Here is a 27,797-nt window from a genome sequence, read left to right as displayed (position 1 = left end):
GCGCTTCAAATATACGAATCCTTTGATTATGACGGCATTGTTCTGGGCGAGTGCCCACGTGTTACCATACCCAGATATATCCTCCACCAGGATTATTTCTACCGGTTTTACTGCGGTAAGTTGGAGTATCTACGCTAATTAATACTGTACTTTCTTCCACTTTTACTTTTCTTTATTGCCCCCACTGTTTGAGCGCCGCTGGTAAATCCCACTTTGAAAAAGGTGGGCAAGGTGGAGGTGAACGAGCGAGCACATGGCCATAGAAATGTAAATTTTCAATGCAGTAGTTGTCTTTTGCTTGCGTTCGAATGACGGATTTTTCTTGTCCGTCCAAGCGATTAAAACGGATGTGCGCTGCCAACATGCAACACTGACTTTTTACGCAAAAGTGTCTTAAGTGAGTTTGCAAAATACGGAAGCAACTGCTACGCAAGAAGTTGATAAAAAACGAGTGGATTTGTTTTATTTGAAGACGTGTATTGTTTGCAAGGTGGAACTCGGAGGCACCTACAACTTATAGCAGAATAATGTAATTGTTTTACTGAATAACGGTGAAGTAATGACGTTGTGCTAGTTACATATTTGCGGAGGAATTGTTTATTTGGGCTAAATTAGTGAGGTAAATAGTGCGGTGTTTTGGGTAGGGCTCTAGATCAAAGATAAGGAAGAACAAATATGCTAATTAGATGAGTGATAGGAAGGTCGGGAATGACTTACTGCCAGATAAAAGAGACGAAGCATTTATGGATAAATTAAGCCAGGTCGTGTTTAGAAAAAAACGTTGTCACAGTAAATTACACGGATTGTGGTTTTGCGACAAAAAGTCATCTTTGCTGTGTTGTGTCATCAATTATACTCGAATATGATTTAATTCTTATTTCGAGGTCAAATTTTAGAATGTCACGTTTTGGTACAGTTGAAATTTATTCTTAATAAAATTTTATCGAATATCCCCAAAGAAAAATGCGAAGTTTTTTTTAATTTGATATTTAACCAAAATAGGAATAGTATAGAATATAAAACTAGTTTTGCTAACGTCATATTGGGAGAATTTGCTCGTTTAAATTAGGTATTCCACATTTTATGACGGCTGGTTTTTACTAAAGTAATTTCTGAGAATAACAATTAGTTACAATGTCAAATTCTGCGCTTCAAGTAGGTGATTTAAACGATTAGCACGTGAAGTTGGAAGAAAAACTATTTTAACGAAAAATATACGAGCGCATTTCGCATAAAAAAAAATCAGAACGAGAGTAGGTACCTGAGAAAGTTTAGTTATTTTAATACATATTTGGAATAATGTCCAGAAATACCTACATATAACCCAAAACTGTTTATAAATCCGTGATAAGTAATTTCTGCTACGATATTCTTAGTTTAAAGGTCAATTTTAACCTAAATAAAGCACGTAATAATAACTCCTTATCCATATTTAAATATTTATTTTTATATTTATTCGACACTAATAGAGCAGTGTTTACGTTTGACTTGTCTACTTTCAATTTAATTTGAATTGTCTGCCTCCCATTAAAACAAAAACGGAAAAAAAATTGTGCCCGCATAAGCCATCTGTTTTGGCTTATATTTTACTTCTTTTCGACGTTTTGTGTAAAGAAACCACTCGTTTATTTTGCAATTGGTTTTTATCATCCAGCACCTTATTTACTTTAATTGTCTTCACGTAACTTACAAAACCCCAAAATTAATTTAAATTATCTATTTAAATACTCTTAAAAACGAGTTATCAACGCTATTAAGCCACCAAAACTAGTTGATTAACTCGAGTCAAGGCAAAGAGAATCTTAATAAACGTCACAAAAAACGTAAATTATCGGTATTGGCCAAAGATTAACTAATAAATTAAAAACGAGCGAATTATTTGACGCAGTTTTGTAAAGACTACGCTCTTATTAGGATGGAGATTAAATCAGTGAAGTTTTCCATTTTGATGAGCACATGTTATTTAACCATCGAACCAAGAAATTCTATGAATTTAGATAGTGGGCGAGTGAGGTGTCTAATTTAAAAGTGATTAACCTCGAGAAGAAAGTTGGTCAAAACGAGTTAGCGGGAAATGAAATTGTTTGGTACTGCTGGAAGTTAACAATATTCTATAACACAAAGAGTAATTATAATAGCAGTTTTAAGTGTGAAAATTACAAAATCCATCAACCGTTTCTTTAATTTCAGGTTTCGTTACACTTAAATGCATGGTGCACCACAATCAGTTTCCGTAACAATTTCCTAAAAATAAAGAAAAACTAGCTAATTTAGCTTCAAATTAAGTAATTACTGGGTAATTTCGTCGCATATAAAACTTTTATTTTGTGGCCTTCCCTAAACAGGAAACCCATTTACGAGTTTTACTGAATATAAAGCCCTCTTCTCACACAAATCTGATTTCTGCACTCGATTTCCGTTCGTAATTAAACCAAGTCGTGTACTCATTCCAAATAAAAAATTGCACTTGTTTATTGTTAGAGCACCATACAGAAAATAAACTATCTATAAATTAGTCTGACACAACATGTCTTGTTTATTTTATTTCCAATTTTATGTGGAAAATATTTACTCGTAGCAGTTGGTTCCGACAAGACAACTACACGTGAAATAGTGCGAGAATGTCGCTGCAACGTCGGACGGAACCATCAGACGGGAACGGAACAAAAAACGGAAGTAGACCGGTCAGTTTTTATGATAATTGCATGGAGAATGGGAATAATGCGAAGGAAACGCGCTTCGATGGGACCCCTACACAAACACATTGTTTGATGACCACCGTACCGCAAAATATGGCGTCGGAAAATATGGCGACGAAACATACACCCAATAGGAACAGTCTGAGGCACAGTAGGATGATTGCCATGAACAAAAGTGGAAGAGGTAATAAAAAGGTCTTTCAGGATTTAAAATGATTCATAAATGCAGTTCATGTTCTTGAGTCTTTAAAAGGATCGCCCTGTATATTCTTAGACACGTGACTACTATTCTAAGTCGCGCATGAAATTGAAATTTGACCACGTGCTTCCTCAAGTTCATTTTAAAATAGATGCATTTTTTTATTATCCGGTGTTATTTTTGGAAATCCGGAGTTCTTTTCTTCCGCTGTAGAGAAATTATAGACCAAAGTATCTAATTATTGTTTTGGACTTGATACTTATTTCAAACTTCTCGTATTTATGAGCGACGGCATATAAATAGGAATGTTTGTTAGAGGATAGTCTCTCAATTCAAAATCTTTTTTTAATTACGTAAAGTATTTTTCATTTAAACTTAATATTACGACTCAATTCTATTTTAAAATATCTAATTACAACGAAGGGATAGGAAAAAATCTACCAAAAAAAATCCTTGGTTGGTACTGGTCCTGTATTACTGGTTGCAGATACAATCTAGTTTTTGTTACTTTTTAACATAACAATTTTCTTTTTCCAGTCTCTCGCAAGTACTTACCTCCAATTATTCGCTATCACAAGCTGGCGAAAGCCCTCCTCGGCCTAATCTCACTTCTGGGTCTAGCAGTATGCTTCCTCGCCCTTTGGTTATTATTATGGGCCCCCAATATAAGACAACGCGACAACCCTCATTGGAGTGGCATCCCAGTACGTATTCTCAAACTTTCAACTCTAAATTTTTACAAAACCACTCTAGGTACTCTTATCAGGCATGGTAGGCCTAACTTTGATCTGTTGCTTCCGTAAAGAACACCCAGGCACTAAAAACTATTTCGTTTATGCTATTAAGGTACGTAACAACTAAAAAGTAGCCCAACTTAAACTCTCTTTTTAGGTACTCAGCATCACATTAAGCTCGTTAGCGGCAATGGCTTCATTCACCGCCGCTGCTTTTGCCATCATCCACTTAGTGTCTTTATACACGATGAATTGCGCTCCTTCGGCGCAACTCGACAAGACCTGCGTCTGTACCATCACAAACTCTTCCAACGACACTACAACTTCCATTCAAAGTTACCATTATATTGACCTGAGTTGTGTCGAGGTCGACAGTATTTTAACGATCCTCATTATATTTTCTTCAGCTACTAACTTCATCGCAGGGTTTTTAGAAGTGTGGTATGTGTACTTACACTGGGCCAGTAGATATAAATATACTTATTCCAAAGTGAGGACGGAAGACAAAACACCAACTGTTCTTACTAACACGAGATAACGAAGTACCTGTTAATATTGTCCCAAAGATTTTAGTGTTGTTATGTTTTTCTAAGGACTAAATGAAACACTCTTTATGTAAAAAATTTAAATAAATCATAGAGTTTTCACAGGTGTATAGCCTTACAAGTACAAATTAAACAATCACAATATTTTTTTAATGGCATAGAAGTCGGGCGCCATGTTGGCAAGACTACAGATTAAGGAATGGCTACATTAAACTTTGTACAAAGTATTGCAAAACAACCTAGTTTTGAGCACCAACTAAAAAAGATAGAATATGGTATAGATAAAAACACTGATTTCTGAAAATATAGATAAAATGTAATGACCATAAAATGTACACCTTAGTATCACAGGCAGTAATTACAAACTGTTAAAATTTAAAAAGAAACCAGTGCTGGAATAGTACGATTTCAAGCGTAATCAATACACTATTGAATGCTACGTGCAGTTTAAGTAAAAAATAAGTAAATTGCACTAAAGAAAAATACACTATCGGTAACGCTCCAATGCCTCGATTTAAGTAATACTCAATTCACCATTAAATTGACGTGCATTGCGGGCTGTTTCAGGCTTTCTCTATATCTCGCTTTAAGCATGGCACCCAACCACTTCGCCCTTGTGTAAGGGTCGCTCCAAACCAATACATTACCAAAATATGGACAACTTTTGGTACGTAATGGATGACTTTTTGTCTCGATGAAAGTTATCGTCCATCGGGACTGAGGATTTCGCTTAGCCTCGTGTCCTAGGTACCACATTATATCTTCGATGTTGTATGTAAATAATTTCTCCTCACACTAAAAAGAAAGAATTGATTTAATAGCCTTGGCATTAAAAGCGACCTTTCTAATACTAACCGTTTTGTCCTTGAAACTATGCAACTTCGCTTGTGAAAACTCGAACATAAAAGGCTTGAAATTTCGGGAACGATTGTCAGAGAATTTCAGCTCCGCCGATAAAGGCGTATGACCGTCGTGTACAAAATCTGAGTACTTGACAAATGGAAGAAGTATCAAATGATTGTCTTTGCGGTCATGCTGGTCCCAGTAACTCCACCTGAGAACGATATCTAGTACCTTCTCGGAGAAATGAACAGGTCGTTGAAGCTTTTCGTTCAGAACAACTTCTTCAAGAATCAGTTCATGTACAGGCATGTTTATTTTCGGACTTAACTCAACGCAAACATCGTAGGCGGTTTTATTGGGGCCGACCTGAAAGAAAATTTAAGTAAAATCCCCAATGACTGTTATTTTCCAGTATTACCGCGATGTTAACAGGTTGTCCTTCTTTATTATGTAGATAAATCCACACTCGGAAATCTCCAGCGCCTTTAGAGTTACTAACACTCGTTTGAGGAGCTTGACTGTGTTTTTCTAGGACTCGCAACATCACTTTTTCTTTTTCGATTTCAGCGGGGTCCTCGGGGAAAATGTCTCTGAACATCTCCAAAAGTTGTTTAACCACGACGACATTTTGGAGGTGTTTATTGGTAGGACCTAGGTTGTTATCTTTATCCTGAAACACAATAGTTAAAGGAGAAGAGTAAGAGGGGTGATATACCTCTTGATGCATTAAACTCGGCCCCCAGACGGCCGCTAAGTTCTCGAAGGTCATCAAGTTCTTCTTACTTTGAGTGGCGACGAAATGCAGATGTCCTAGTAACTTCTTGGCGGTTTTGTAAGAAATTGGGGGCAGCTGATCGAGAGCGGCTTTGTACATTCTGACTCGTTCGTCTCTGTTGTTGACCACTGGAAAACGTAATTGTAATGTCATAACTTGTAGTACTTCGATCTTAAGGTCTTACATGAGACTTGGTGCAAATATTGCCGCTGTGCACTACTCAGTAGAGGCTCCGGCAAATCCCTGAAGAAGCGTTTCAACGCAGTTCCAATGTCGTGTTCGGTGTATTTATCATTAGTTAACTGGACAGCCCACGCATCCTTCCGAAACTTTGCCAGAATCTCCGCCACTGCTGTACTAGTCCCTGGACGCCTGAATATGCCCTCACTCATGCTTCCTGTAATGGCAACTTGTAATGATTTCTACTCGGAAGAGCTCGGTGAGGCGTTTTTTTTTTGTTATTTTTCATATTTTTACGTACCGTGAGTGTAAATAAAATTGATGCATTTCTCCACTAAAACGGGGATGTCATTCTTCGTCAACTGCTGTTGATCCAGATACGCCCCATTATTGTGCGCCGCCAACTTTACAATGTGACACCAGACCTGCAAACAAAACCATCAGTACCATGCTCAAACTTATCAACTCATTCTCCGCAAAATTATACCTTTCAAACCCACGCAAGCTAGAAGAAAGTCGTGGATGATTAATGAAAGCTCTGAATGGTAATCTCACTTTACCTTTGTCTCTCTGGATGTCCACATACGTAAATACAGTGTAACGCTGGGTGTGTCCACGACGATGTTGGGCCCCTTATCGTTAGTACGCGGGTTATTATCGCCCTCTTGATACACCTGGAGAACCATGCAGCGAACTTTCCTCAAATCCATGGTTTTAGTGATCTGGTTATCGACGGCGTAGTACAAGTTGCGTCCAGCCAGCATGAGCCAGGCACCAACCCATTGACCGCTTACACCTAATTTTCTTTGATTAAACTGTTATTGTCCATCTTGTTTTACCTTCTCGAAGATATGCCCATCCCATCCTGGTGAACTCAGTGGTGATCTTCGCAGGGAATCTCTTCGTCAGGCTCTCGGCGATACAACGCATCCAGACGCGTCTTTCGGAGATGTCTCTTGTCCCATAAACATGACCACCTCGACTTTTTCCTGTTGTGTTCAGTTCGAAGCAGTGAAGGTCGTCGTTGTCGTATCTGAAAGGATTTGATTAGTGTCATTTCATTTCCATCGCGAATCAGTTAACTGTGGCGATAATCAACAGGGAAGTGCAATAGTTCATTTCCTGGATGCTGCACGAGGAATAAGGGGGCACTCTGTCACACGTGCTACTTTCACTTTCCATTGAAACGAAAGACAAAGGTTTATAAACTACGTGGCAAAACTTCTGATTGTAATTTAAAAAGCAGAATTAATTTCTGATGGGCAAATGTTATTGTTGATCAGTTAATCGGATCAATTGGTACAGAGTTAGATACTCCAATAAAATGAATTCATTACGCAGTTACGTCTTAAATTATCAACTTGTTGTCGCAACAGCTAAATTGTTATCAATTAAAAAATTAAAGATCTCGTTTTAACATCCACTGGATCCATTCAACAACAATTGGAGCTGCAATTTGATCGAAAACATTTCGCAACAACCTGTCAGCGTTTTACAAACGATAACAATAATTTACATGACACAAATTACGTCGCTTCATTTGTTATTTGAGTCACCGACGAGTGAACAACCGCAGAAACAAAACACGAACTTCTGTTCGGTTTACGGTAATTAGGATGTGACTGTCAATGGAAATGGATGCGGTGATGTACCCAACATGAGTCTAATAAATCTTGACATGCATTTCACAACAATAACAAGTGGGTTGAAACAAAAGACGGCGGTTGGTGCAATGGTTTCGTCGCCGTCTACGATGTTTACCAAGGACACCATCGCGGTCTGCATAATGTACTTTTGCGATTATTGGAATTATCAGTTTACATTAATGCTAAAAACGTAGTTTATTTGATGTAAAGTAAAGCTCCCGACGTGGGAAAAGATAGAGAAGACCATGCTGGGACATCAATGACGTTCGTATTTACCACATGCTTCCTCATTCCACTTTACTCATAAATTATAAATTCTCCAAAAATGACTCACACTGATAACACAAACTTACTTATACTTAAACTTGGGATCCTGCAAGATCTGCACACTTAAAATCTGATCGGCTTTAAAGTGCTCCTTGATCGCCTCACTCGTACTATCCGCATAGCAGATGAAATCAGAATTCTGCAAAATGCACCACCTTCCACTGTACTCTCCAAACAAATCCTCCACAGGTCCATTCTGCACTTTATACAACATCCCCTTTTTGTGCACGAAACTTTTAACTTCCAATTCCGGTCTTTGCACGACTAAATCTCTGTGTTTCACCCCTTTTACCACATCTGGTGCTTTTTCCAAAGCTCCTTTTAATTGTTTCAACCATCCTAACTTTTTCGATTCGTTGCCGTTGTCTTTGAAGCTTTCGCCGGAAGTGAACCATTGAGTTTTGGACTTTTCTCTAGGGGTGTTATGCGGTTGTTCTTCCTCAGGGAGGGAATCAAACCGTACGGGAGGGGTAGGAGGTGTTATGAATTCTTCGGGTTCGGAATCGTTGGAGATACTCCAATCGTCGAGCGTTTTGCCGACTGAGAGGGTGCCGTACATGTCGCCATTGAAGAAGTCCTCGAGGAGTTTGATGTCTTCGGAGGGGATGGCGGACTGGGGGAGATGAGCTGGAAATAACAAATTGCTGACATTTTTGGCTTTACAACTCCTGTGGCCGTTTCCTAGTTTTCTAAGAGATGTTATTGGTGCTATTCTTTAAGAACAATTCTTTATTTGGCCATCAAAACGGTAGCAAACTAGCTAATTGCAGCTAATAACGACAATTCTGTGTGTATACTGTAATTAGCCTAGACTTGACATAACTGTACTAGATCTCATGGACCTCAATTTAAAGAAACAACGGAAAATTTTCCAGCATTTTGAGATTTCAACATTCCGAAAATAAAGACACTAATCCCTTTAAACTTGACGCATTTAGACAACTGTTATCTTAATTGCAACATGTGCAAGTACAATAAAACAGAATAATAAAGCAGATACGTAAAAAGAGATTTTCATTTAGTGATCCAATTTTGGTGTAACCTGTCAACAGGAAATTACACTAACATCCAAATATTTAGCTACTTGAATCTGATCTCTGTAAAATTAACGCTATCTTAAGTGCTCAACAACATGAGTTTCATTGAACTCTCATTCTGTTTTCTCAGTTGCGCTTATTAGCCAATTGAATTAATTTCACTGTAAAGAAATCTGAGTGGGTTGCTTGAATGCAAACGACGCAAATCGCACAATAAGTGCAAGATAGTTGCACAATTTATCCACCATGTATAATTTTTTTTGCTGCATGTTATGGCTACACTGCACTGCTTATATTCTCATCACAGAATTGCTTGTCCAAACAGTGCGTTTTTTGCGCAAAAAGTAAGTTGCAATCTTAGAAAAAATATAGAAGACTTCCAAGAACGGAAATTACTCAAGGAAACGTAAAGATTCAGCTGTTTGGCTCTAATTTAATTAGGTTCGGTATAATGATACAGTGTGGTCTGTGAATCATCTTCTTTGTCAAACACCAATAAGTGCGCTTAATGAAAACAAAGTTCATGTTACAGTTAAGACGTTTATTTTCATTGCAACGCAATAAACTGCCACTTCATAAATCACTGACTTGCTTTGTGAGATGTTTAACCTACATGGGGGCATTGTAATTGCAATGGTGGCTTAGGGAATAATCGCTGATTACTGTTTTTCTATGTACGACGGCGGATTTCACTGATTTATCAAATTAAGCAGTTTGCTGCGGAAAGTACCATATCGGATGTCAAAAAAAAAAAAGTTAAGTAACAGAATGTATATGTCCGTATGGACAGGCCAAGGCAAAAGTGACCTACAATGGCATCAACTTAACAATAAATCACAGGGGAGTTTATATCGGTTTTGACTGGATATTGAAGTTCCACTGTTGTTTGTTTAGAACAATGAATAGAACATTCAGCTTTCAGCTATTATTTTGCTTTCGCTGGCTGAAAACTTTTAAATACATTTATATTTGCACCAAATTACGCGCGTTCGAGCTTTTTTAAAATGAAATAAATATTTCAATGATGATATTATCACTGTACATATTTGCAAATTTGGCTGATTCGTAAACATTTTCTTAGTATTCATGACATCAATATGATTCATTTCCATAAAAATAAGTGCGGTTTGTAATTAAGACAACGACCTTGTAACGTTGCACCTGAAATTTTTATCATGTAGTGAAACAATAGCAACTCTGCAGTTTTTACTGCAACAAAATTTTCCATTTCATTACATACATGATTAGGAAAAACTCACTAACGAAACAACTGTTACTGCTATCAGTCGTTTTGATAAAAGAATTTATAAACTCAGTCTACAATAGACATTAATTTAATCTTACCATCTTATCAATTTATTGAGAGTTATCTGACAATTATCTTTTCGCAATTCTTATTTACATGTATAAAATAGGGCAAATATCGGCCCTATATTAAATAATGTCACGTGTACTTTACACACTTTGTAATACAACATTCGGAAGCAAACATAAAAATTACTCATGTTTGCTTGCCAAAAGTAGCTTCAAAAATAGCTTTATCGCATTCATGTATAGAAATTGAAGTTAAATATTTAATCGCAGTGTTGACTCACCGATAATAATATTTACAAATAATAATGTTTACCTATCTATTAAACGATACCACAAATGATCAAAATTGAATTAACCAATCGCAAGCTGCTTTTGAGATGGTGGCCAATCAACTTACCGTCATTTGTCCCCCGTTTAAGTGGATCAAACTGCAAAATCACACTCTCTCTACATTTTGGACTCTCGTCTTTTGCTCCAATATCATGATTTTCATAAATAGAGTTCCGAATTTCCATCGAAAACTCGCTCACATTCGAATTCATATCGCAGCCTTCTCCTCTGTTTTTCGGTGCATCTACATCATTGTAAATATTTTCGACTTTGGTGACAGGGTCGTAGAATTTCCACGATCCAGACCTGGACAAATCCGAATCACTATTCGAATAAATGGGGAAAACGCTCTCGTAGTTTTGGGAGGAACTCTGTTCTGAGTTGCTCGTGCTCCCTGAAACTGATGGAGGCGCATCATAAATTGAGTCTTCTGGCAAGGGTGGTGGAGGGTGACTCGGGGGTGGCGCGTTAAACTCATCGTCCACATTATTGTAAATGCTAGAAGTGGTACTCATAGGCGACACGAAAGTAATCGAGCTAAACATGTCAATAGTGTGATCGTGGGGGTCATCTTCAGGTTCTATGCTCTGAGGAGTCTCAGGGCTGCTTGAATTAAAACGTTTAGTGAATTTGCGCACGCTTTGCCTCGTACCATCAATCACAGCCTTCTTTTTTTCTTGAACGAGGTCTCCGATGTCTTCGGCGATTTGTTTGGAGGCATTGCTCAGGGACCTCACTCGTCGTGAAAAAGTATTATTGCTGTTGTCTTCAGGGGACTCGGGTTTGGGCTTGGGGGTGGTTCTTCGAGGGGTTGGAACGGGCTTCTTTGAATCAGAAGGGGGGTTGGAACGAGGGGCAGGCACGGGTGCACTCATTTTGTAATCAACTTTGAAAACTTATACACATTATGGACACCTTAAGAGCACAGTTTGCTTATAAATGACAACTTGTGAAATACGCATTTACCTGTGCTTTCAGTACTATGAAACTATTGTTATCAGTTACCATTATCGTAATTTATGAACTGATAAAAATGTGAAAAAACGATTGTTGCTGTCAATGTTCTGTCATTTTGCTACCAACCACGACACGAAAAAAATGGTAAAAACAAACACGTCTGGTGCACTAGTGCAAGTGCAACTGACACCAACTATGGTTGTGGAGGAACTGGAGGATTTCTGTTTTTATGACGCATAATCAGCTTGAACGCCGTTTCTGTAATGAATGAAAGCGATATGCGACCAGTATTCTATCTCTTTCTAATCAATGCAGAGTAACCATGCCAAAGAAAGACAGATAGCGTCTTTGTAACAATAAATAATCTGCTTCACACGTCATTGGCGTGCATGACTAATGTACCGTGGAGGGGGCAACTGGTAAACCATCTCTGAATGCTGCGGATGCGAGTCTCTTTGTCTTTGAGTGTGAAAGTGATAAGAAAAAGTATGACCTTGAATCTTGACCAATAGCCTGTAATTAATTTCCAGATATGTGGGTGTTACTTTGATTATTGTTGTCAACGAAAATAGAATAAAAAATAGCATGGAATATTATTTGTTTATTTAAACTTTCTTTTACTGGCAAATTATAGCTGAATGTACGGTAATAAAAGAAATATTTGCATAACTCTAGGTCACTAAAGCAATTATTATCTGTGATATTTAAAAAAAAATTGCACGTTGTTGTTGAACTGCATATTTTACTGCATTCTCGCACTTTACGGTAACTCCTGGGGCTATTAATCTGCTGTTGGTCATTATTATTTTAATGTCTAATGAGTTTAAGAAAGAGCAGATTTGCACTTTACTATTGTGTTATAACTACAAAGTTATGTATTTGAAAGAAGTCAGCATAATAATGCAAAAAAATTAAATAAACTTATATCCATCCACTTTTTTTATTTCAACAATGTACAACAAACGTGATGTAGGCGACTTCCTTAAAATGGGAACAATGTGCAAAGATATCTTATATTCATGAAGCGTCCACTCGGAGTCCACGAAATAATGTGAGAAATAATTTCTGTTCCTAATCACATTACTTTTAACATACATTTACTTAAGTTCTAATTTAGTTCCGGCAGAATATTTATGAGTTCTCAAAAAATTAGAGCTCCATCCATATATGCTTTCTAGTTTGCTGTTTGTAATTTGGAGGATGCATGTACTTACTATAAAAGTGAATCTGTTGGCTTTTAAATTTTTACTAAGTAGTATAACAAATTTTTATCTAACATAAGTTTTGTTGTGGTTTTCCAATGAAGTATGACAATCTTTTTAAAAAGTGCGGCTAATTTATAAAATAAACCTAAACTTATACAACCAACAATACACAAAAATAACACTAAACTTCGGATTTTTTTAATAAATCATAGACGTGGAAGAACTTAAAAAATAATTTCCAAATTTTAAATTTGTAAATAAAAATTGCAAATAAACATACAAAATGAATACATTTGATTAAATTTAATTATAATAAAATAAAGTGGAGTGGAACTTGAAATTATCAACGTCAGTGTCAAACGTCATCAGAGACCTAACCTAAAAAATTTAAAAATGTTATTATCGTTTTTAGTTTAATTATCTTTTTTTACAGCCTGTGCATAATTACACCGTTCTAGTTAGTTTGTTTAAAAATAACTGCAGTCCACAGTTCAAACCTAGTGGACTAAGTTCACCATGAACACCGAAGTAGAACTCGGAATTGCGGTCAAGTGAAGACAGAGAAAGCAGCGAATTAGATATTCCAAATTTCAGGTGGTGCTACAATTTTTATCACAAATTTTAAAATGAAGGTTGTCACTGGAATAGCCCCTGTAAACATTGCAGTTATAAAATATTGTAAGTTATCAGTTTTTTTATGTGTACAAACTACGAACTCCATTATAGGGGGAAAACGAGACGAGAATTTAATTCTTCCTGTTAACGACTCGATTAGTTGCACTCTAGCCACTGACTTCGTGAGTATGATTAATAAATAAAATTTTAGTTGATAGTTTTAAATAGATGTGTGCTAAAACGACAATTATGGCGAGCCCCGCCTTTACTGAAAACAAATTCTGGCTCAACAACAAAGAGGTCGACTTCAACAATACCAGACTAAACAACTGTTTATCTGAAGGTGAGCACCCATTCATAAAATGTAAAATAATCTAAAAATAACTACATAGTTAGAAAACGTGCAAACTCTGGCGACCTGGCGTCATGGAAGATCCATATTTGTTCAGAGAACAACTTCCCAACAGCCGCCGGTTTAGCTTCTTCCGCTGCAGGCTACGCATGTCTTGTCTCAACTTTGGCAGCTCTTTACCAAGTTGAAGGAGACATTTCTGCCATTGCACGAAGAGGCTCTGGTAGTGCTTGTCGTAGCATTTATGGGGGCTTCGTTGCATGGCAAAAAGGCACGAAACCTGCAGGTGAAGATTCCATCGCTGTCGAAATAGCACCAGCGTCACATTGGCCAGAAATGCGAGTCATAATTCTCGTCGTCAGTGATGACCAAAAAAAATACAGTTCCACAAGTGGGATGAAGACCAGTGTCGAAACGTCGGAGTTATTAAAGTATCGAGCGGAAACTGTCGCTCCTAAACGAGTTGGGGAGATGGTTGCGGCGATTCAGAGTCGAGACTTTGAGAGTTTTGCTAGAATCACCATGCAAGACTCCAATCAGTTTCATGCTATTTGTTTGGATACGTATCCCCCTTGTTTTTATATGAATGACGTGTCTAGATCGATAGTTGATGTGATACACTCTTATAACGAATACAGAGGCGCCGCTAAAGTACTACAAGATCAATAACTTGAGTTTTGTTGTAATAATTGTGATTATTTTAGGTGGCATACACGTTTGATGCGGGACCAAACGCGTGTTTGTACTTGTTAGAAAAAGATGTGGACGAAGTTCTTAATTTGATTAATGAGATTTTTCCTTCAAATGCTAATCCTTCCGAATATTTCAGAGGGCTTCCAGTCAATATCAAAAAAACAGGAGGAATACACGAAATTCTCAAAGTTAACGTACAACGTCCAGGACAGTTGAAATATATTATTCACACTAAATTGGGCAATGGCCCAAAAATCTTAACAGAACGATCTGAGCATTTATTGGGTGAAAACGGGCTTCCAAAAAACTCATAAAACAGTGATATTTATAGAAGGATATGGGCACCAATAGGGCTATGACAATAATTTTTATGTATTTATTTGAATAAAACTGACTTAATTACCTCAATTTTTATTTATTACTAACCATAACTGTTTGAATTAAATTTTAAGCGGCCTCGGTATTCTCTGAAACACACAAAAATGAGAGTTAGGTAATGATTTATATCAATTTAAAAAAAATAGTAAACATGCTGATGTCACAATTCAAATTAGTTAAAAAACAAATCACGCAATTAGTTATAACCACACGACTTACGAGAACTTAATCGCGGGCATCTAAATAAACGGTAGAAATTATATATAATTATCTTTTTATTTGTTTAAAATACTCACTAATTGGTTTGCCGTCGACCCATTTTGTGAGCTTGATATGAGCGGCATCCCTTTTAGCAGCTTCCGTTCGGAATTCTGGTTTTAAGGCTTGCCTGAGCAATTTCGCGGCAATGTTGGAATAGTTGATGTAACTAGAAAAAAGTTTTTAATATTCGAGTTTTTTGGAATTATGTAATGAAATGACATAACCACACTTTTTGCTAGTGATTTGGATTATGTAAATTCTGTGGATTGTACTCACTTGAGACCGGCAGCTCTCCACCCTGACATTTTTGGGGCTTATCTGAACAAGAGGCTTTTTTGAAATATAAATTATTTACGGACTTTAGTTTCGGATTTTTTTGACAAATGTGACATATACTCAATGTTGCCAACTTTCGTTTTGTATATTTCCCTAGGTCGGCACAATTTTTCTGTAGATTTCTATATTTGTTCCAATTTTAAGTTTTGATTGGTTTCGACACATGATGAAAATTTTTTATGAAAAGCTTTAGGAAAAATACAACTCCCGTGGTTTCCGTTAGAAATGCTTTTTACAGACACACATTATCTCTATTTGGGGTTTTTGATTGCTCTCTGTTGAAAACACTGCTGAATAGTTTGTCTTATAGTTGCGCCAAATTTAATTTTTACTTTTTTGAAAGACTATTGATAACTATTGAATACAGTAAATTTTTGAAAATCGGTCTCCCATTAAACAATATAAGTTTTGTAAAATATTGCAAACCCATCCAGCAATGAGTGAAGACACAAACCGACAAGGTGTATTACTGGTTGCATGTGAAAAAACAGTAAGAAGAAGACCTCCGTAATCTTGAGTTCGCCGAATGGATTCTTTTGCTAGGTGTAGATTATGAAGAGAATAAGATATAAGCTTGTATAATGAGAAGTTAAGACTATTATTAGTGTTTGAATGATTCAAATATTTCTCAACAAAGAAGTGGCATATGAAATAAGCAACCAACAATACAATTGTCAATCATAAAAGTTACAGTTAGATTTCGATTCGTCGTCTCACTTTAGTCCTTTTACCAATTGGAATTTCTTCGAGAGCTGTATCTTAAACACAGCCACATTGTTGTTATTATTTCCGCGCAAAACGAAGAAAAACAGTCAGGTAATCACGTAATCATATTTAATTAGTTAGTCGGGGTGTCAGTCATTTAGCGGTTCTCGTCCTGGCCTTTGTTTGCTACAATCAATTTGAAGAAAGACGTTAAAGAGTTTTTGTTAATCACGTAATAGTATTTAATAAGTTGGTGTGGAGGGCAGTTGTGCATTGGCTCTCGTCGAAGACATACGTGTTAACATTGCGTTTATGAAAATAATGTGATTTTGGAATTGATTGGATGCAGGGTGAGTACTAGTGATGGTTTATTTAAGAAGGTTTCGAGTTAATTTCTCGTGACTTTTCGATTATTAGTTTAAACAATTTTGTTTTTGTTTAAAGTTAGTCGAGTTAAAGTTTATCGGTTTATTTCCTTTTAATTTTCTTTGTTTCGGGATTGTGAAATAGCCTTTTGTGTTCGCTGATCGTATTTGCTCGATCGGATCGCGTTTTTGGAATTAAATAGTTGCAGGGTGGGTACTAGTGGATAGTTTACTTATAGCCGTTTCGATTATTTTTTGAGCTAAAAGATTTTTGTTTTGAAATTTTGGGTTAGAATTGTTGCCTCTATAAGCTTTTTTTCTCTGGGTCACGAGTTCTGGGACACCCTGTATTTTAACTAGAAATTCGTCTTAAAACACAAAATAGAAAACTCATTTTATCCGCAGCTGCTGAAAAATTTATTCAAAAAGCTGTAGTCTTGTCCAAGATGTAAATTTTATTAATTTTTGAAAAATGGTGAATGCGCCGGGATATTTTTTATCTTTTGTCCTTCAACATTTTATTCTTTTCTTTATTCAGTTATATGAATAATAATAATTTATTAATCTTCGGTGTCTATTGCATTGCAATGGTTAAAAATGAGTTCACACGATGTTAAGGAGTCCTGATTCGAAGTAACATTTTACATTCAACTAACAATATCTACACGGTACATACATATGACCCAAATGATATATTAATCATAGTTATTTATTTCCCCCGGCGCTTCCACCAATTTAGAACTAAGAACTTACTATTTAATACATGCTGGAGCTTATATGTATACTGAACTTTATTACAACTAAAATATTCAAAAATTGTGCATTTTAAATATGGTTTTTGTTATTTTATTACTAAAATGGTGAATATAACTGACAGTGACGTTATATTGGTGGACTCACAAAAATATGGACAACATTTACTCCACTAGCATTCTTGCATTCATTAAAAACGACTTGGTACGTTTTTACGATTCCCCTTCAAAGTTCATTTGATGCAGAACGGCAAAATAAGACCACGATGTTCTCAAAATCTAGAACAGAAAAGTAACCAAACGCAAAGTTATTTACAAACCCACAGTTAAAAAAGATGGTAACGACAATGGTATTAACTTGAACGCTTTCAAGGTGATGGGCTTTTGTATCTTCATTAAGAAAAACAAGAAAATTTTTTGTGCTTTCACGGAGGATTGAATCCATTCGGAGTCGTAAGCAGCAATCGGAATCTTATTACTCTGAAAAAGTAAAACTGACTCTCTTTTTAGATATAAAGTTATCATTACCTTTGACTCCACTACGTTGCCGTACCAACAAAATAAAAACACTTGCATTGTTACAACAAGAGAGAACATCATAATAAGAAGAAATTCGGAGCTTGCTGGAGTGACCTACAATGGATTCAACACAATGTTTTCTGTTAATAAGAGACTTACAAGTGATAGTTTGAATAGAGCCAGAGCGTTGCATAACACGTTGGTACAAAACTGGAAGAATATCAGGTTGCCAAAAGTGAGATTAAAATCCGTAGAAAGTCTACAAAAAGTATTAATCTTGGAGTAGAAGTAGGGGAGCCGTTTACCTTAGAATTTCTTGATGATGCTTTATACAGTCAATTAGATCATACAACTCTTTAATTTTCTTCAAATTATCGCACAAAATGTCGCACTGTGCTCCTATATAAACCGTCAGAACCATAAACAACGAATCCAGATTCATGTGAGCTATAGCAATCAAAAGAACACCTAAAGCCTGGTACACATAAAAAATTTCATAAAACGGAGCCGGTTTAGCGTCAAACGGATACCAGGCGAAAAAAGGTAACTCTCTGCTTTGATACGATTTGTCCAAAATCGGTTTCATCAACCAAAAGATGACCAGTCCAACTGCACCTAGTTGGTATCCTCGATAAAACAGAGCCCATAGTTTCAAATCCTCTGAAATAGCGTTCACTTGCTCGTTGTTTTTTGGTAGAAAAATGCTCATGTTAAGTTTGTTTATAAATCGTTTGATTATTTTCATGTTGATTAGGAAACCGGCAATTTTCAAAGACAGTAGAATGTTTTCGGCTTCGAAAATAGTCATCGCTAGGTTCTTCAAGTCCACTTCCAACAAAAAGAAGCACATTGTTTGGAAAAAAATGTTGCTGAGAATGAGAATGAAAACGGAGATAAAAGCGTAGAATGAATAAACACTGAATTCGTAAAAGTCATTTTTAGGCCACAATCCAATTAATCTCAAAGACTTTAAAATTGGATCCACTAAGAATATCCAGTTGTAACTCTTCATGTTGATGTCGGACGCACTAATGTAAAGATGACGTTGGCGCCACATCCCTTTATATAGACAATAATACTTATCAAAAATTCCAGACACAACCTATTTAAATAATGAAAAAATGCAAACGATACTTGATAGAAAAAGTCTTTGACGTTTGATATCCATTAATAATGATTCCTGTGATCTCTGTTATAGCTATTAATTAACTCATACAACATAACTTCCGCCATTGAAAATTTAGCGTTGAATCGTTCAACCCTCGTCTCGATCATAAATTCTTTTTAAACTTCTCTTCCTGAAGTTCTAGCGACGTCTTATAAATTATTTTCTTGTACACCTGTGTTGGAAATAACAAGAAAAAGACATTTATTATTAAAATTTTTGGTGTAGACAAGAGTCGACGGAAAATAGTGTCATTTGTGTTCTCCTGCATTCTGTGTGTGCAAGTGCGAATAGAGCAAAATAAAGCGTAAAATAAAAGCAAGTTTTAAACAAGAAGTGAATAAATTTTGATTTAGGGCTATGTTTTTGTGTATTATAGGCACTATTGTGAATTTTTGTGCAATAATTCAGAAAAAACTACGCCAGCAATCTAACCTTTTTCTAAGCCTCATCACTTAAACAAATCGCAGTTTACGTAATAAGGTGAGTAGTGAGCACCCGGATAATCGTTAATAATTTAAAAGTGGTGAAATCCTAGAGAATTTCAATTTATGGAACAGTTTTTATTTAATCAAATGACATTTATAGTTTCGGGAATTTTAACAACGTGCAAAATTGGAAAAATCATAAATCTTTACAATAGAATACCGATTTAATAGTCTGAAATAAGAAATTTGTGCTTTTCAGGTTTTTACAAAGTAATTTTTGCACAAATTTAGTTTTATATGTTCAAAGTATTCGCAGTTTTCAAAGTTTAAATTTAAAATGGAGAACTGCACCCTATAAAAATTGCATGCAAAAATGGTGGATGCGCCGGTGTTATTCAATTTTAATATCAAATTTTAATACAAATTATGAGAATTGAAATTTTGGGAACAAAAGTAAGCGGATAAGACAAATCTAATGAAACTATTCCACTTTTATGACATTTTCGGTTATTCTGGAAGTGCATTAGTAGTCAACCTCCTATGGGATTCTTACAGGATTTTCGACTGCTCCTGTGCTTCGAGTTTATAAATCAATCCAAAATTATAAAATAGCAGCAGCTCTAGATTTAAATTTTTATTTTTTTGTAGTGTTGGCGATTTTCTAATTATTTATATAAAACAGAAAATCCAAACTGTGAATGTATTTTTTAGTAATGATGAATATCTAGTAATCAACTATGTAATCAAAATTATTTTTGCTTTGCCCACATATGTCATAGTGGTACAAAGCAGTCAAAAACGATAAATCGTAGCAATATTTTTTTTTTGGTTTAAAGTTACTTTTAAACTGTCGCATGTATCATGTATTACTGGTTGCCTATAACCAGATCGAAATTTGAATGTCGTGTAAAACGAAAGTAGTTTTTACTGTTACATTTTTTAGCACTTTTTTAGCTATCCAAAATCCTAACAAATCACATTTTCAATAAACCTTATTACCACCTGTTTTTCTTGTTTATTTTGGGTTGTCATTCTGCCAGAAACTTGAAGGTTGAGGTTATGTAGAAATTATTTAGGTTAATCTTCCAACTGTCAATCTTTTCGTTGATGTCGTTCCAACAGTAGTAGTTTTAAGATAAATTGTGATAACATAGAATTACTTTATAATTTAGTACTTATCTTATCACACGTACGAATACCTTCGTGGGAATGTTCATAAAATAAAGTGACGTAGAGGAGGTGTGTTCGTGTGACACGACTTGAAGGTTATTTTCACAAGTAAGGAGCATTAATCATAAGCACAGTTGTAAAAATATTTGTTTTATGTGGGCTTTAGCGATTAATTATTTACAGGAAAAAATGATAATGACTCTCATTCATGTTAGTTTATCGGAGTCCTTACAGTTAGGGGTCGTAAAGGAATGTAACTTTATAGAACGTCATTAAAAACTATAATAACTTAATTAGCAAATTGTGTAATGTTTGTTCTTCAAATAAGTTAGTACAACGTCGCATTTTCATTAAATTTTTTTAAGTGATAGCAATACCGCAGCGTACTGATATCTGTTGAATGTTAAAGTTCAATTTGTCTTGATTGTTTTGTGATAACCGTGTTTAAATGTCCACTGAAAAAAATCCCATTGTAGACACGATGGTAGTCCCGGATAACAACACAGTTCCATTAATCGGAGTTATTGATGCGGGTACAAAAACGGTGCAATTCTGCGTTTTTCGCAGCCAACATACCCAAGAAATTGCCGGACATGCTATCGACGTCCAGCAACACACACCCCAAGAAGGTTGGTTTGAACAAGACCCCAGAGAGATTCTCCGCGCTATTAAAACATGCATGGAAAACGTTATGAACGATTTGGGCGAAAAGGGTACGTCGGAATTTTCCTAAACTTTTTTATTTTTAAATACCCTTTTAAAAATAGCAAGCAAAAACATCGTGACGATTGGGATTACAAATCAACGAGAGACAACAGTTGTATGGGATAAAGTCACAGGGGCACCTTTATACAACGCTATCGGTAACGAAACGTTTATCTTGTTGGACTTAAGTTCAGTTGTGTTTTTAGTCTGGAACGATATTCGGACGGATTCCACTGTCGACGTGGTTTTAGCTAAAGTACCTGAGAATAATAAAAACTACTTTAAGCCGTTGTGTGGCCTTCCCATTTCTCCTTATTTCAGCGCGTTCAAACTCAAATGGCTTATACATCATGTGCCTGAAGTTAAAAAAGCTATCAAGGCGAAAAGATGCCTTTTTGGGACCGTAGACTCTTGGATACTCTGGGTAAAAGAATACAAAGTTTTACTGTTGAAAAACGAGGTTTTTAGAATTTAACGGGAGGGCCGAAACAGGGTGTTCACGCAACCGACGTCACAAATGCTTCACGAACGTTCCTCATGAATTTAGAGACGTTCAGTTGGGATCCTTTGCTTTTACACACTTTTAAGATACCGGAAGAGATTCTACCTGAAATCAGGAGCAGTTCCGAAGTGTACGGAAAAATCACAGAAGGGGATTTCCCGTTGACAGGGGTTCCCATTTCAGGAGTAAGTATATAGTTTTATTAAATTTCGAAGCAAAGTTGTTGACGCAAATAGATTAGAATTGTTAATCTGAAACGCGAAGGACGGAGATTATGCGATTAAATGAATAATAAAGCCTGCAATAATGGTGCACAATTTTGGGCTTATGTGAAAATAATTGTTATAAAAATTGATATACAATTATTATGTCGTTAATTTTTTACAACACGCGGATGTTTGTTCATAACCTTTTCATGGTTTTTTGAACCATACCATTGTTTTGTTTTTGTTCGTTGAATAATTTCTGGAACATCAGATAGGCTTTGTTACTTTCCATTCTGAGTAGAATTAAGTATGTTATTTTTTGCAGATTTTGGGAAATCAACAATCGGCTCTTGTTGGCCAGAGCTGTTTTAAAGAAGGTCAAGCGAAAAATACGTATCGCAGTGGATGTTTCCTGCTATACAACACAGGTACTAATGTAAGTTTCCTGGAATTATGTAGAAAGTATGTAATATAGCAAGTGAATAGCAACAATTTGAAAAAAAATCACCCTGGAAGTCGATTGTAAATCAGGAATTTCCATGACCGGTAACTGACCTGAAGGGTCATATTGACATGATAACATTTATAATTATTTATATTACTGATACACGCATAGTGGACATGGACCAAGGAATTTCAATTGACCCTCATAGCCATAACACGCATTTTTATTTTAAGTCTAGAACAGGTTATATAACGTTGATAAATGGTTGCGTGCAACGCTTAGGCAATTACATGCTCACATTTCCTCATTTATACAAGGTTCGTCCATTGTAAAGAAAGTTAATTCGACAAAACACGACTGGAAAGACTTTACAATTATCACAGTTTTTTATTTGAATAGTTAACAAAAATGGTGGATGCGCCAGGCCACTTTCTTGATTTCCGGTATATTCTTGCTCTGATTTTACGTAAAATTTCCTATTGGCATTAGAAGTTGATCTACCAAGTAGCTACTAAAGTTTTGTCATTTTCAAGTTTCAGTGTCGAGAGTAAGAACTGAATTTTCATTTTAGAAGGTACAATCAAGTCACGGTCTAGTCACCACCATAGCATATAAATTCGGCAATTCCCCGGCTGTTTACGCTTTAGAAGGTGCGTATCTTTCGACCACCCCCCAGAAATGAGAGTTTGTCCCTCAGGTAGTGTAGCTGTCGCCGGTTCGGCCCTTTCGTGGTTGCGCGACAACATGGGCTTCCTCAAAGACGTCCACCACGATACTGAATCCTTGGCAAAAGAAGTGTTCAATACAGGCGACGTATACTTCGTCCCGGCTTTCAGAGGTCTCTACGCTCCGTATTGGCGAAAAGATGCTAGAGGGTGTGTAAGTTTCTTTGTAATCTTATATCTTCCAAGCTCACGTTACAAATGTAGGATCATCTGTGGCTTGACAGCGTTTTCAACGAAACAACACATCATAAGAGCGGCTCTAGAGGCAATATGCTTCCAAACACGAGATATCTTGGAAGCAATGAATAAAGATTGTGGAATACCATTAACGAAATTGAATGTAGATGGGAGACTTACGAGGAATGATTTATTGATGCAACTTCAAGCTGATATAAGTGGGATTCCGGTGATTCGGGCTCAGAGTCAGGATATTACAGCGTTGGGGGTGGCAATTGCGGCGGGACAAGCAAAGGGGATTGAGGTGTGGGACTTGGGGGCCGAGGATCGGGAAGTAATACCAAGTGATACGTTCTTACCGACTACAACGGAAGATGGTGAGTTGTGGGCGAATTATGTGGGGTTTTTCTTATATTTTTTTTAGAGAGGGATGCAAGGTACACAAAATGGAAGATGGCGGTACAGAGATCGTTGGGGTGGGCGGTTCCGAAGAAAACGCTAACAATGACAGGTTTGCATTTTTCTTTTGTTACATAAATAACAAGCGTTATCAATGCTTCAAAGTCATCAAAGGTCAAGATTTCATAATGATAAATCATCGTTTACGTTAATATGAGATATTTTTTATGGAAGTGTAGATAAGAAGTTGATAGATATTTTTATTGCAGAAGAGAAATATAGGCTTCTAGCGAGCATACCAGGAAGTTTATACCTCATTGGCAGTTTTGGGCTCCTCGCTTTATCTGAATACCTTGCTGCAAACGCCTTAGCTTAAGACAAGAAACCGTTAACGATATTTAATTTTTAATTGGTAATGGACACGTACTTTGTTGATATTTTACTAGACTTGAGTGTACTTAAGACAATTTCCGATTGGGTGAAATTTACTTGACGCTTTTACACTGTTATTGTTTGTTAATAAAACATCCTTGGGTATCATAATTTATTTCAATATACATAAGAATTACATAGCGAAATATTTACATGAATAAAAACATATAATAAATTCATTTCAATCATTTATGTACAGACTTTGGTTTGACGCTTTCCTGAGGAAACAATATTTACACGTTGTGGTAAAAAAAGTGTTAGGAATTAACCAGTAATTATTACCGCAAAATTCCACGGAGGTTTGTAATAATACGTTACTTGTACTATTCAGTATCAAACAAAGTTCAGACTTATATGTTTGCGCGTTCGTAATTGTTAGTCAAAGGAAAATCGAAGCGTAGTTTTTTCATCAAATTATTAGATACATAGATATGTTAAAATATTAAAGCATAGCAAAATATTGCATTACGTGTATTGGCTAGTCCAAACAATTTTGACATTTATAATTCATAGTAATAAGTCTCATCCTTAACAAAAATATCTTTCATTTTCGCTTAAAGGACTATAAAAAATAACACTTCGAATTCGCGGTTCTCTCATCTCAACTCCACCAAAAATCAACGCGTTCAACGGATCGGGTACTCAACTATTAGCCGTTGAAACAGTAACATTGACGACAAGAAATTGATTTGCGTAACATTGATTTAGAATAAGGATTGGACACATCACAAACATTATCAGCAAATTTGATTCACTCAAATTAAAACATCAGCTGGTATTCTGCAATTTGCTAATAATCCTGTAACATCGATGAACTACCGGACGAAATCAACGTAAAAATGGTCGCAATTATGTGCCGGGGAAACGTTATTGCACACCCTAGGTACAAAAATAACGACCTTATTTAAGTGTTTCGTCCACATTATTGGTAACGTTAGTTTTGCTATCCTAACTTTGTTCCAAATTCGTGCAAAATATCACAAGCCATGTCAACATTGTTCCTCGTGATCCCCAACGCTTTTATGACTGCGTCCCTCGAGTACCCTTCACTCACAAGTTTCTTAATGTAGTCCATATTTAAATTTTCGTACGACACCGTGCTTTCTCTCTCCAATGGATTTATTCGTTCTTTATGCTTAGGTGGCAGCTCCAAATTCACATTTTCGTACACAGGATTTCCGGAGTTTCCTATATTTGGACTAGTATTGGACTTGACCGGTTGAGCGCCCATCGGCTTGTTTCTCGACGACGGACAACTCAAATGTCTCGTTTGACTCTTAGTACTATCTATGATATTATCACAATTTGATATAACTACACCGTAAATGGTTTCAGGCGAACTTAATTCTACAGTATTATCATTATCGGAACTTGCATTTCTGTGGATCTCCAACATTGAGTTGCTTTTCGCGATCTGAGGTATTTCTATAGTATTCTGCGTCAAGTTCGTCACTGATTGTGCTTCGTTTAACTTGTGACCATTCGTGACATGCAGGCCGTTTCTCACACTCGACGTCGTGGGAAGAATTGTTTGTTCATGCGTAGGCGAATTTTTTCGCGGTGGCAGTGGCGGCGGTAGCGTACCGATGGTGGCCGGGGTGATGCTGCGACGGACGAAGCGCGGACTGCTCCCAGGGGATATCATCGGGCTCGCAGAAGCCTAAAAACGACACTCACTACTTTCGTCCCTCTAAAAAAAAAAACTCACCGAGATGTCCCCGCATCCGCGTGGAGACAACGCCAAGGCATGTAAACTACTTCCCGCACACGTCCACAAATCTCCAACGTCCTAAAATCAAGGAATTGTAAACCAAATGTTAGTCTTGTTAAACCATGCAACAAGCAGAGTGCAGGAGCCAAGCGAAAACTGACGTCACTTACCTATTTTGCAACAAAACAAAAGCGATGCACAAATCAGCAACACAATTGAAATCAAAAGCAATGTTTAAAACAAACACAAGTATGAAAATAGGTCTATTCAAAACTGCTTTGTTATACAATAAGATTATGCTAATGTAACCTAAGATAACTGGTGGAATTTTGAAAGACAACCGAGAAGTTGTGAGCTAAACGTAATACTTTCGGTACTAAGTACATAAAAAACTTGTAGAAAATTCGAATATAAACTAGAACACGCCACCATTTCTTAAAAATAGTACTCTTTGAACAAGTGTGAAATAAATTTATTACATAACGAGAGATGAAGTAATGAGAATTAATTTATGGCATAAATAAATCTTCGAAATAAAATCTCGGATTGTTTTCCCAAAGAAAGCTTAAAATTGTGATGAATCTCTTTCATAACAGCTTCTTATTGTATTGACTTTCCAAAATACTGATATTTTTCCGAACTCAAGCAAGGCATTTGTATAACAGCTCAAAAGAACAATGTCTGTCTAACTGTAACCTGCAATCCTCGAATTCTCCTTACTTCAACCCCTCCCCTCTGTATAACGTAAATATACACGAAAAAAATCACAAAGAAAGCTTTAGAGTGTCATGCACCAAGTCAATCCGTGAGAACAGAACGGTGAAAAAAATGGTGAATCTCCAAAACACAAACAAACTCAGTATAAATAAAGCTTTTAAACAAGCAAATAACGAAAAACAGGTAAATTTAAAGCACAGCCGAAAATAGAAAAGACTTGTTTCATTCAACATAATCATTCGTGTTAGGAGGCTCATTCACTACCTCGAATTCCATGTCGTCTTCGTCGATGTTGGCGGCATTGGGCGAGCTCGCTGACGACGTTTTCGGTCTGTTGTGGGATTTCTTGGGGTCGAAAGGATCCACCACGATCTGTTCGGTGCCCTTAATTTCGGCCCTGCAAAACGGACACCCTTGCCCGTCAGAATCCTAGAAAGAGAAATTAGTTTTTTATTTCCACAAAAAAAGTGACTTACAATCTGCCAGGCTGTTAAACACGGCGTGCACAACAAGTGGCCACAGGGTTCTATCCTCACGTCTTTATCGTTTTCGGCACAGATTTTACAGAGTTGGAATGTGCTGCCCATTTCGCAGTAGAGTTCGTACTGTTCTTGGGTTACGGCGATGTGGTCTTCGGGGGTGGGTTGCACTGCCCACGACAAGTCGGGGTTGACAGAGCGGCCGTCGGGGTAGAGGTAACTGATAGGGATAAATAAAGTAGAGACATATTCAATAGGAGACGCATTGTTACTCACAATCCCTCTCTGTGTCCGTCGAGGAGGGCCTGAATCAGACTTTTATTCTGGGGAATTGTTTGTAGAATCTCGCCATCGGCCGTAACGTAGCCGATGGCCCATTGTCCGAGTCGCGTACAAGACAATCTGAAGACATAACTTCCCGCTTTGTTAATATACCGCTGCAGTCTTAATTTGACTTCGTCGTAGGTGAGGAATGCAACATAACCTGGATGAGTGACTGCCAAAATCTGCCAGTTTCTCAGCAAAGTGGCCCACGGTTGAAATAGTCTGCAAATTACCCCTTTAGAGTGGGAGTAAATCGTTGCGGTGACTCACCTGGTGAAAACATCGAATTCAAAATTTGATATGTAATCGTTACATGTGAGGTCTATGGTGGATTTGAGCGCCATTGCTTCTAAGCCGGAGCTGATCGGGTGGACGTTGTTCAGTTCTTGGCGGAAAAGCTTCCATGGTACCAAAGTGCTGCAACAAAGAAAGAAACCTTTATTCT

General features: G+C 36.7%; 7 protein-coding genes across 23 annotated transcripts in view; 3 read left to right on the top strand and 4 right to left on the bottom strand.

The window, feature by feature from the left end:
* Positions 1-93: 93 nt before the first annotated feature.
* Positions 94-4,277, top strand: LOC148178839 (uncharacterized). 12 transcript variants are annotated; one of them, XM_088031109.1, is made up of 5 exons: positions 94-115; positions 2,579-2,883; positions 3,436-3,602; positions 3,652-3,744; positions 3,790-4,277. In XM_088031109.1, exons 2-5 carry the CDS (start codon positions 2,622-2,624, stop codon positions 4,168-4,170), a joined length of 903 nt encoding a protein of 300 aa, XP_087887235.1. In that variant the 5' UTR covers positions 94-115; positions 2,579-2,621; the 3' UTR covers positions 4,171-4,277. The 12 variants fall into 12 exon arrangements, with proteins under 12 accessions (XP_087887235.1, XP_087887241.1, XP_087887239.1 ...); XM_088031115.1 differs by lacking the exon at positions 94-115 and adding an exon at positions 306-397 and having other exon boundaries at positions 2,615-2,883; XM_088031113.1 differs by lacking the exon at positions 94-115 and adding an exon at positions 306-397 and having other exon boundaries at positions 2,582-2,883.
* On the bottom strand, positions 4,243-11,849 carry RhoGAP15B (RhoGAP_ARAP and RA_ARAPs domain-containing protein RhoGAP15B). 5 transcript variants are annotated; one of them, XM_088031099.1, is made up of 10 exons: positions 10,697-11,849; positions 7,975-8,575; positions 6,815-7,008; positions 6,536-6,771; positions 6,277-6,400; positions 5,980-6,192; positions 5,736-5,923; positions 5,439-5,690; positions 5,033-5,386; positions 4,243-4,972 (listed from the first exon to the last, which is right to left on the bottom strand). In XM_088031099.1, the coding sequence occupies exons 1-10, from the start codon at positions 11,502-11,504 to the stop codon at positions 4,703-4,705; spliced, it is 3,240 nt and encodes a 1,079-aa protein (XP_087887225.1). In that variant the 5' UTR covers positions 11,505-11,849; the 3' UTR covers positions 4,243-4,702. The 5 variants fall into 5 exon arrangements, with proteins under 5 accessions (XP_087887225.1, XP_087887226.1, XP_087887224.1 ...); XM_088031100.1 differs by having other exon boundaries at positions 5,439-5,923; positions 10,697-11,029; positions 11,282-11,849; XM_088031098.1 differs by having other exon boundaries at positions 5,439-5,923; positions 10,697-11,544; positions 11,596-11,849.
* Positions 11,850-13,115: 1,266 nt separating this feature from the next.
* Mvd (mevalonate diphosphate decarboxylase) lies at positions 13,116-14,859 on the top strand. Its single transcript, XM_088030416.1, has 5 exons — positions 13,116-13,469; positions 13,518-13,588; positions 13,635-13,749; positions 13,799-14,409; positions 14,463-14,859. Exons 1-5 carry the CDS (start codon positions 13,418-13,420, stop codon positions 14,763-14,765), a joined length of 1,152 nt encoding a protein of 383 aa, XP_087886542.1. The 5' UTR covers positions 13,116-13,417; the 3' UTR covers positions 14,766-14,859.
* Positions 14,814-15,520, bottom strand: LOC148178836 (protein stunted-like). 2 transcript variants are annotated; one of them, XM_088030419.1, is made up of 4 exons: positions 15,367-15,519; positions 15,126-15,256; positions 15,049-15,068; positions 14,814-14,918 (listed from the first exon to the last, which is right to left on the bottom strand). In XM_088030419.1, the coding sequence occupies exons 1-3, from the start codon at positions 15,393-15,395 to the stop codon at positions 15,055-15,057; spliced, it is 174 nt and encodes a 57-aa protein (XP_087886545.1). In that variant the 5' UTR covers positions 15,396-15,519; the 3' UTR covers positions 14,814-14,918; positions 15,049-15,054. The 2 variants fall into 2 exon arrangements, with proteins under 2 accessions (XP_087886545.1, XP_087886544.1); XM_088030418.1 differs by lacking the exon at positions 15,049-15,068 and having other exon boundaries at positions 15,367-15,520.
* A 1,700-nt stretch (positions 15,521-17,220) lies between these two features.
* Positions 17,221-18,786, bottom strand: LOC148178835 (odorant receptor Or1-like). The gene is made up of 5 exons (XM_088031377.1): positions 18,073-18,786; positions 17,927-18,026; positions 17,777-17,881; positions 17,573-17,728; positions 17,221-17,527 (listed from the first exon to the last, which is right to left on the bottom strand). Exons 1-5 carry the CDS (start codon positions 18,777-18,779, stop codon positions 17,462-17,464), a joined length of 1,134 nt encoding a protein of 377 aa, XP_087887503.1. The 5' UTR covers positions 18,780-18,786; the 3' UTR covers positions 17,221-17,461.
* Positions 18,787-20,363: 1,577 nt separating this feature from the next.
* Positions 20,364-24,232, top strand: Gk2 (Glycerol kinase 2). Its single transcript, XM_088030762.1, has 11 exons — positions 20,364-20,638; positions 21,007-21,243; positions 21,298-21,393; positions 21,442-21,659; positions 21,704-21,922; positions 22,269-22,379; positions 22,960-23,038; positions 23,086-23,263; positions 23,318-23,667; positions 23,715-23,801; positions 23,959-24,232. Exons 2-11 carry the CDS (start codon positions 21,012-21,014, stop codon positions 24,063-24,065), a joined length of 1,677 nt encoding a protein of 558 aa, XP_087886888.1. The 5' UTR covers positions 20,364-20,638; positions 21,007-21,011; the 3' UTR covers positions 24,066-24,232.
* Positions 24,220-27,797, bottom strand: part of Cbl (E3 ubiquitin-protein ligase CBL) — a 6,347-nt gene continuing 2,769 nt past the window's right edge. The window contains exons 2-7 of the mRNA XM_088030760.1: positions 27,623-27,769; positions 27,305-27,574; positions 27,026-27,248; positions 26,814-26,978; positions 25,830-25,910; positions 24,220-25,781 (exon numbers count right to left, since the gene is read on the bottom strand). Coding sequence (XP_087886886.1) covers positions 25,065-25,781; positions 25,830-25,910; positions 26,814-26,978; positions 27,026-27,248; positions 27,305-27,574; positions 27,623-27,769 — 1,603 coding nt within the window. The 3' untranslated portion in view covers positions 24,220-25,064. The remainder of the gene's footprint in view (positions 25,782-25,829; positions 25,911-26,813; positions 26,979-27,025; positions 27,249-27,304; positions 27,575-27,622; positions 27,770-27,797) is intronic.

Source organism: Gnatocerus cornutus, chromosome 2 (assembly GCF_029298725.1).
Source record: "Gnatocerus cornutus isolate USDA-ARS CGAHR chromosome 2, icGnaCorn1.1, whole genome shotgun sequence".
In the NCBI taxonomy this organism is placed as follows: Eukaryota; Metazoa; Arthropoda; class Insecta; order Coleoptera; family Tenebrionidae; genus Gnatocerus; species Gnatocerus cornutus.
Note: the sequence above shows the minus strand (reverse complement) of the source record. Positions and strands in the feature narration are given on the sequence as shown.

Coding starts and splice junctions, on each gene's coding strand:
- LOC148178839 (XM_088031109.1), top strand. CDS start 2,622: ATGTCGCTGCAACGTCGGACGGAACCATCAGACGGGAACGGAACAAAA. Junction 2,884..3,435: donor CATGAACAAAAGTGGAAGAG/GTAATAAAAAGG, acceptor TTCTTTTTCCAG/TCTCTCGCAAGTACTTACCT. Junction 3,745..3,789: donor ATTTCGTTTATGCTATTAAG/GTACGTAACAAC, acceptor CTCTCTTTTTAG/GTACTCAGCATCACATTAAG.
- RhoGAP15B (XM_088031097.1), bottom strand. CDS start 11,504: ATGAGTGCACCCGTGCCTGCCCCTCGTTCCAACCCCCCTTCTGATTCA. Junction 5,924..5,979: donor ATATTTGCACCAAGTCTCAT/GTAAGACCTTAA, acceptor TACGTTTTCCAG/TGGTCAACAACAGAGACGAA. Junction 5,387..5,438: donor GACAACCTGTTAACATCGCG/GTAATACTGGAA, acceptor ATTTTCTTTCAG/GTCGGCCCCAATAAAACCGC.
- Mvd (XM_088030416.1), top strand. CDS start 13,418: ATGAAGGTTGTCACTGGAATAGCCCCTGTAAACATTGCAGTTATAAAA. Junction 13,470..13,517: donor CATTGCAGTTATAAAATATT/GTAAGTTATCAG, acceptor ACTCCATTATAG/GGGGAAAACGAGACGAGAAT. Junction 13,589..13,634: donor GCACTCTAGCCACTGACTTC/GTGAGTATGATT, acceptor AGTTTTAAATAG/ATGTGTGCTAAAACGACAAT.
- LOC148178836 (XM_088030418.1), bottom strand. CDS start 15,395: ATGTCAGGGTGGAGAGCTGCCGGTCTCAA. Junction 15,257..15,366: donor TGGAGAGCTGCCGGTCTCAA/GTGAGTACAATC, acceptor ACTTTTTTCTAG/TTACATCAACTATTCCAACA. Junction 14,919..15,125: donor GGTCGACGGCAAACCAATTA/GTGAGTATTTTA, acceptor TGTGTGTTTCAG/AGAATACCGAGGCCGCTTAA.
- LOC148178835 (XM_088031377.1), bottom strand. CDS start 18,779: ATGAAGAGTTACAACTGGATATTCTTAGTGGATCCAATTTTAAAGTCT. Junction 18,027..18,072: donor CATCATCAAGAAATTCTAAG/GTAAACGGCTCC, acceptor TACTTTTTGTAG/ACTTTCTACGGATTTTAATC. Junction 17,528..17,572: donor CGTTACCATCTTTTTTAACT/GTGGGTTTGTAA, acceptor TTTCTGTTCTAG/ATTTTGAGAACATCGTGGTC.
- Gk2 (XM_088030762.1), top strand. CDS start 21,012: ATGGTAGTCCCGGATAACAACACAGTTCCATTAATCGGAGTTATTGAT. Junction 21,923..22,268: donor CAGGGGTTCCCATTTCAGGA/GTAAGTATATAG, acceptor TATTTTTTGCAG/ATTTTGGGAAATCAACAATC. Junction 23,264..23,317: donor TGGCGAAAAGATGCTAGAGG/GTGTGTAAGTTT, acceptor TTACAAATGTAG/GATCATCTGTGGCTTGACAG.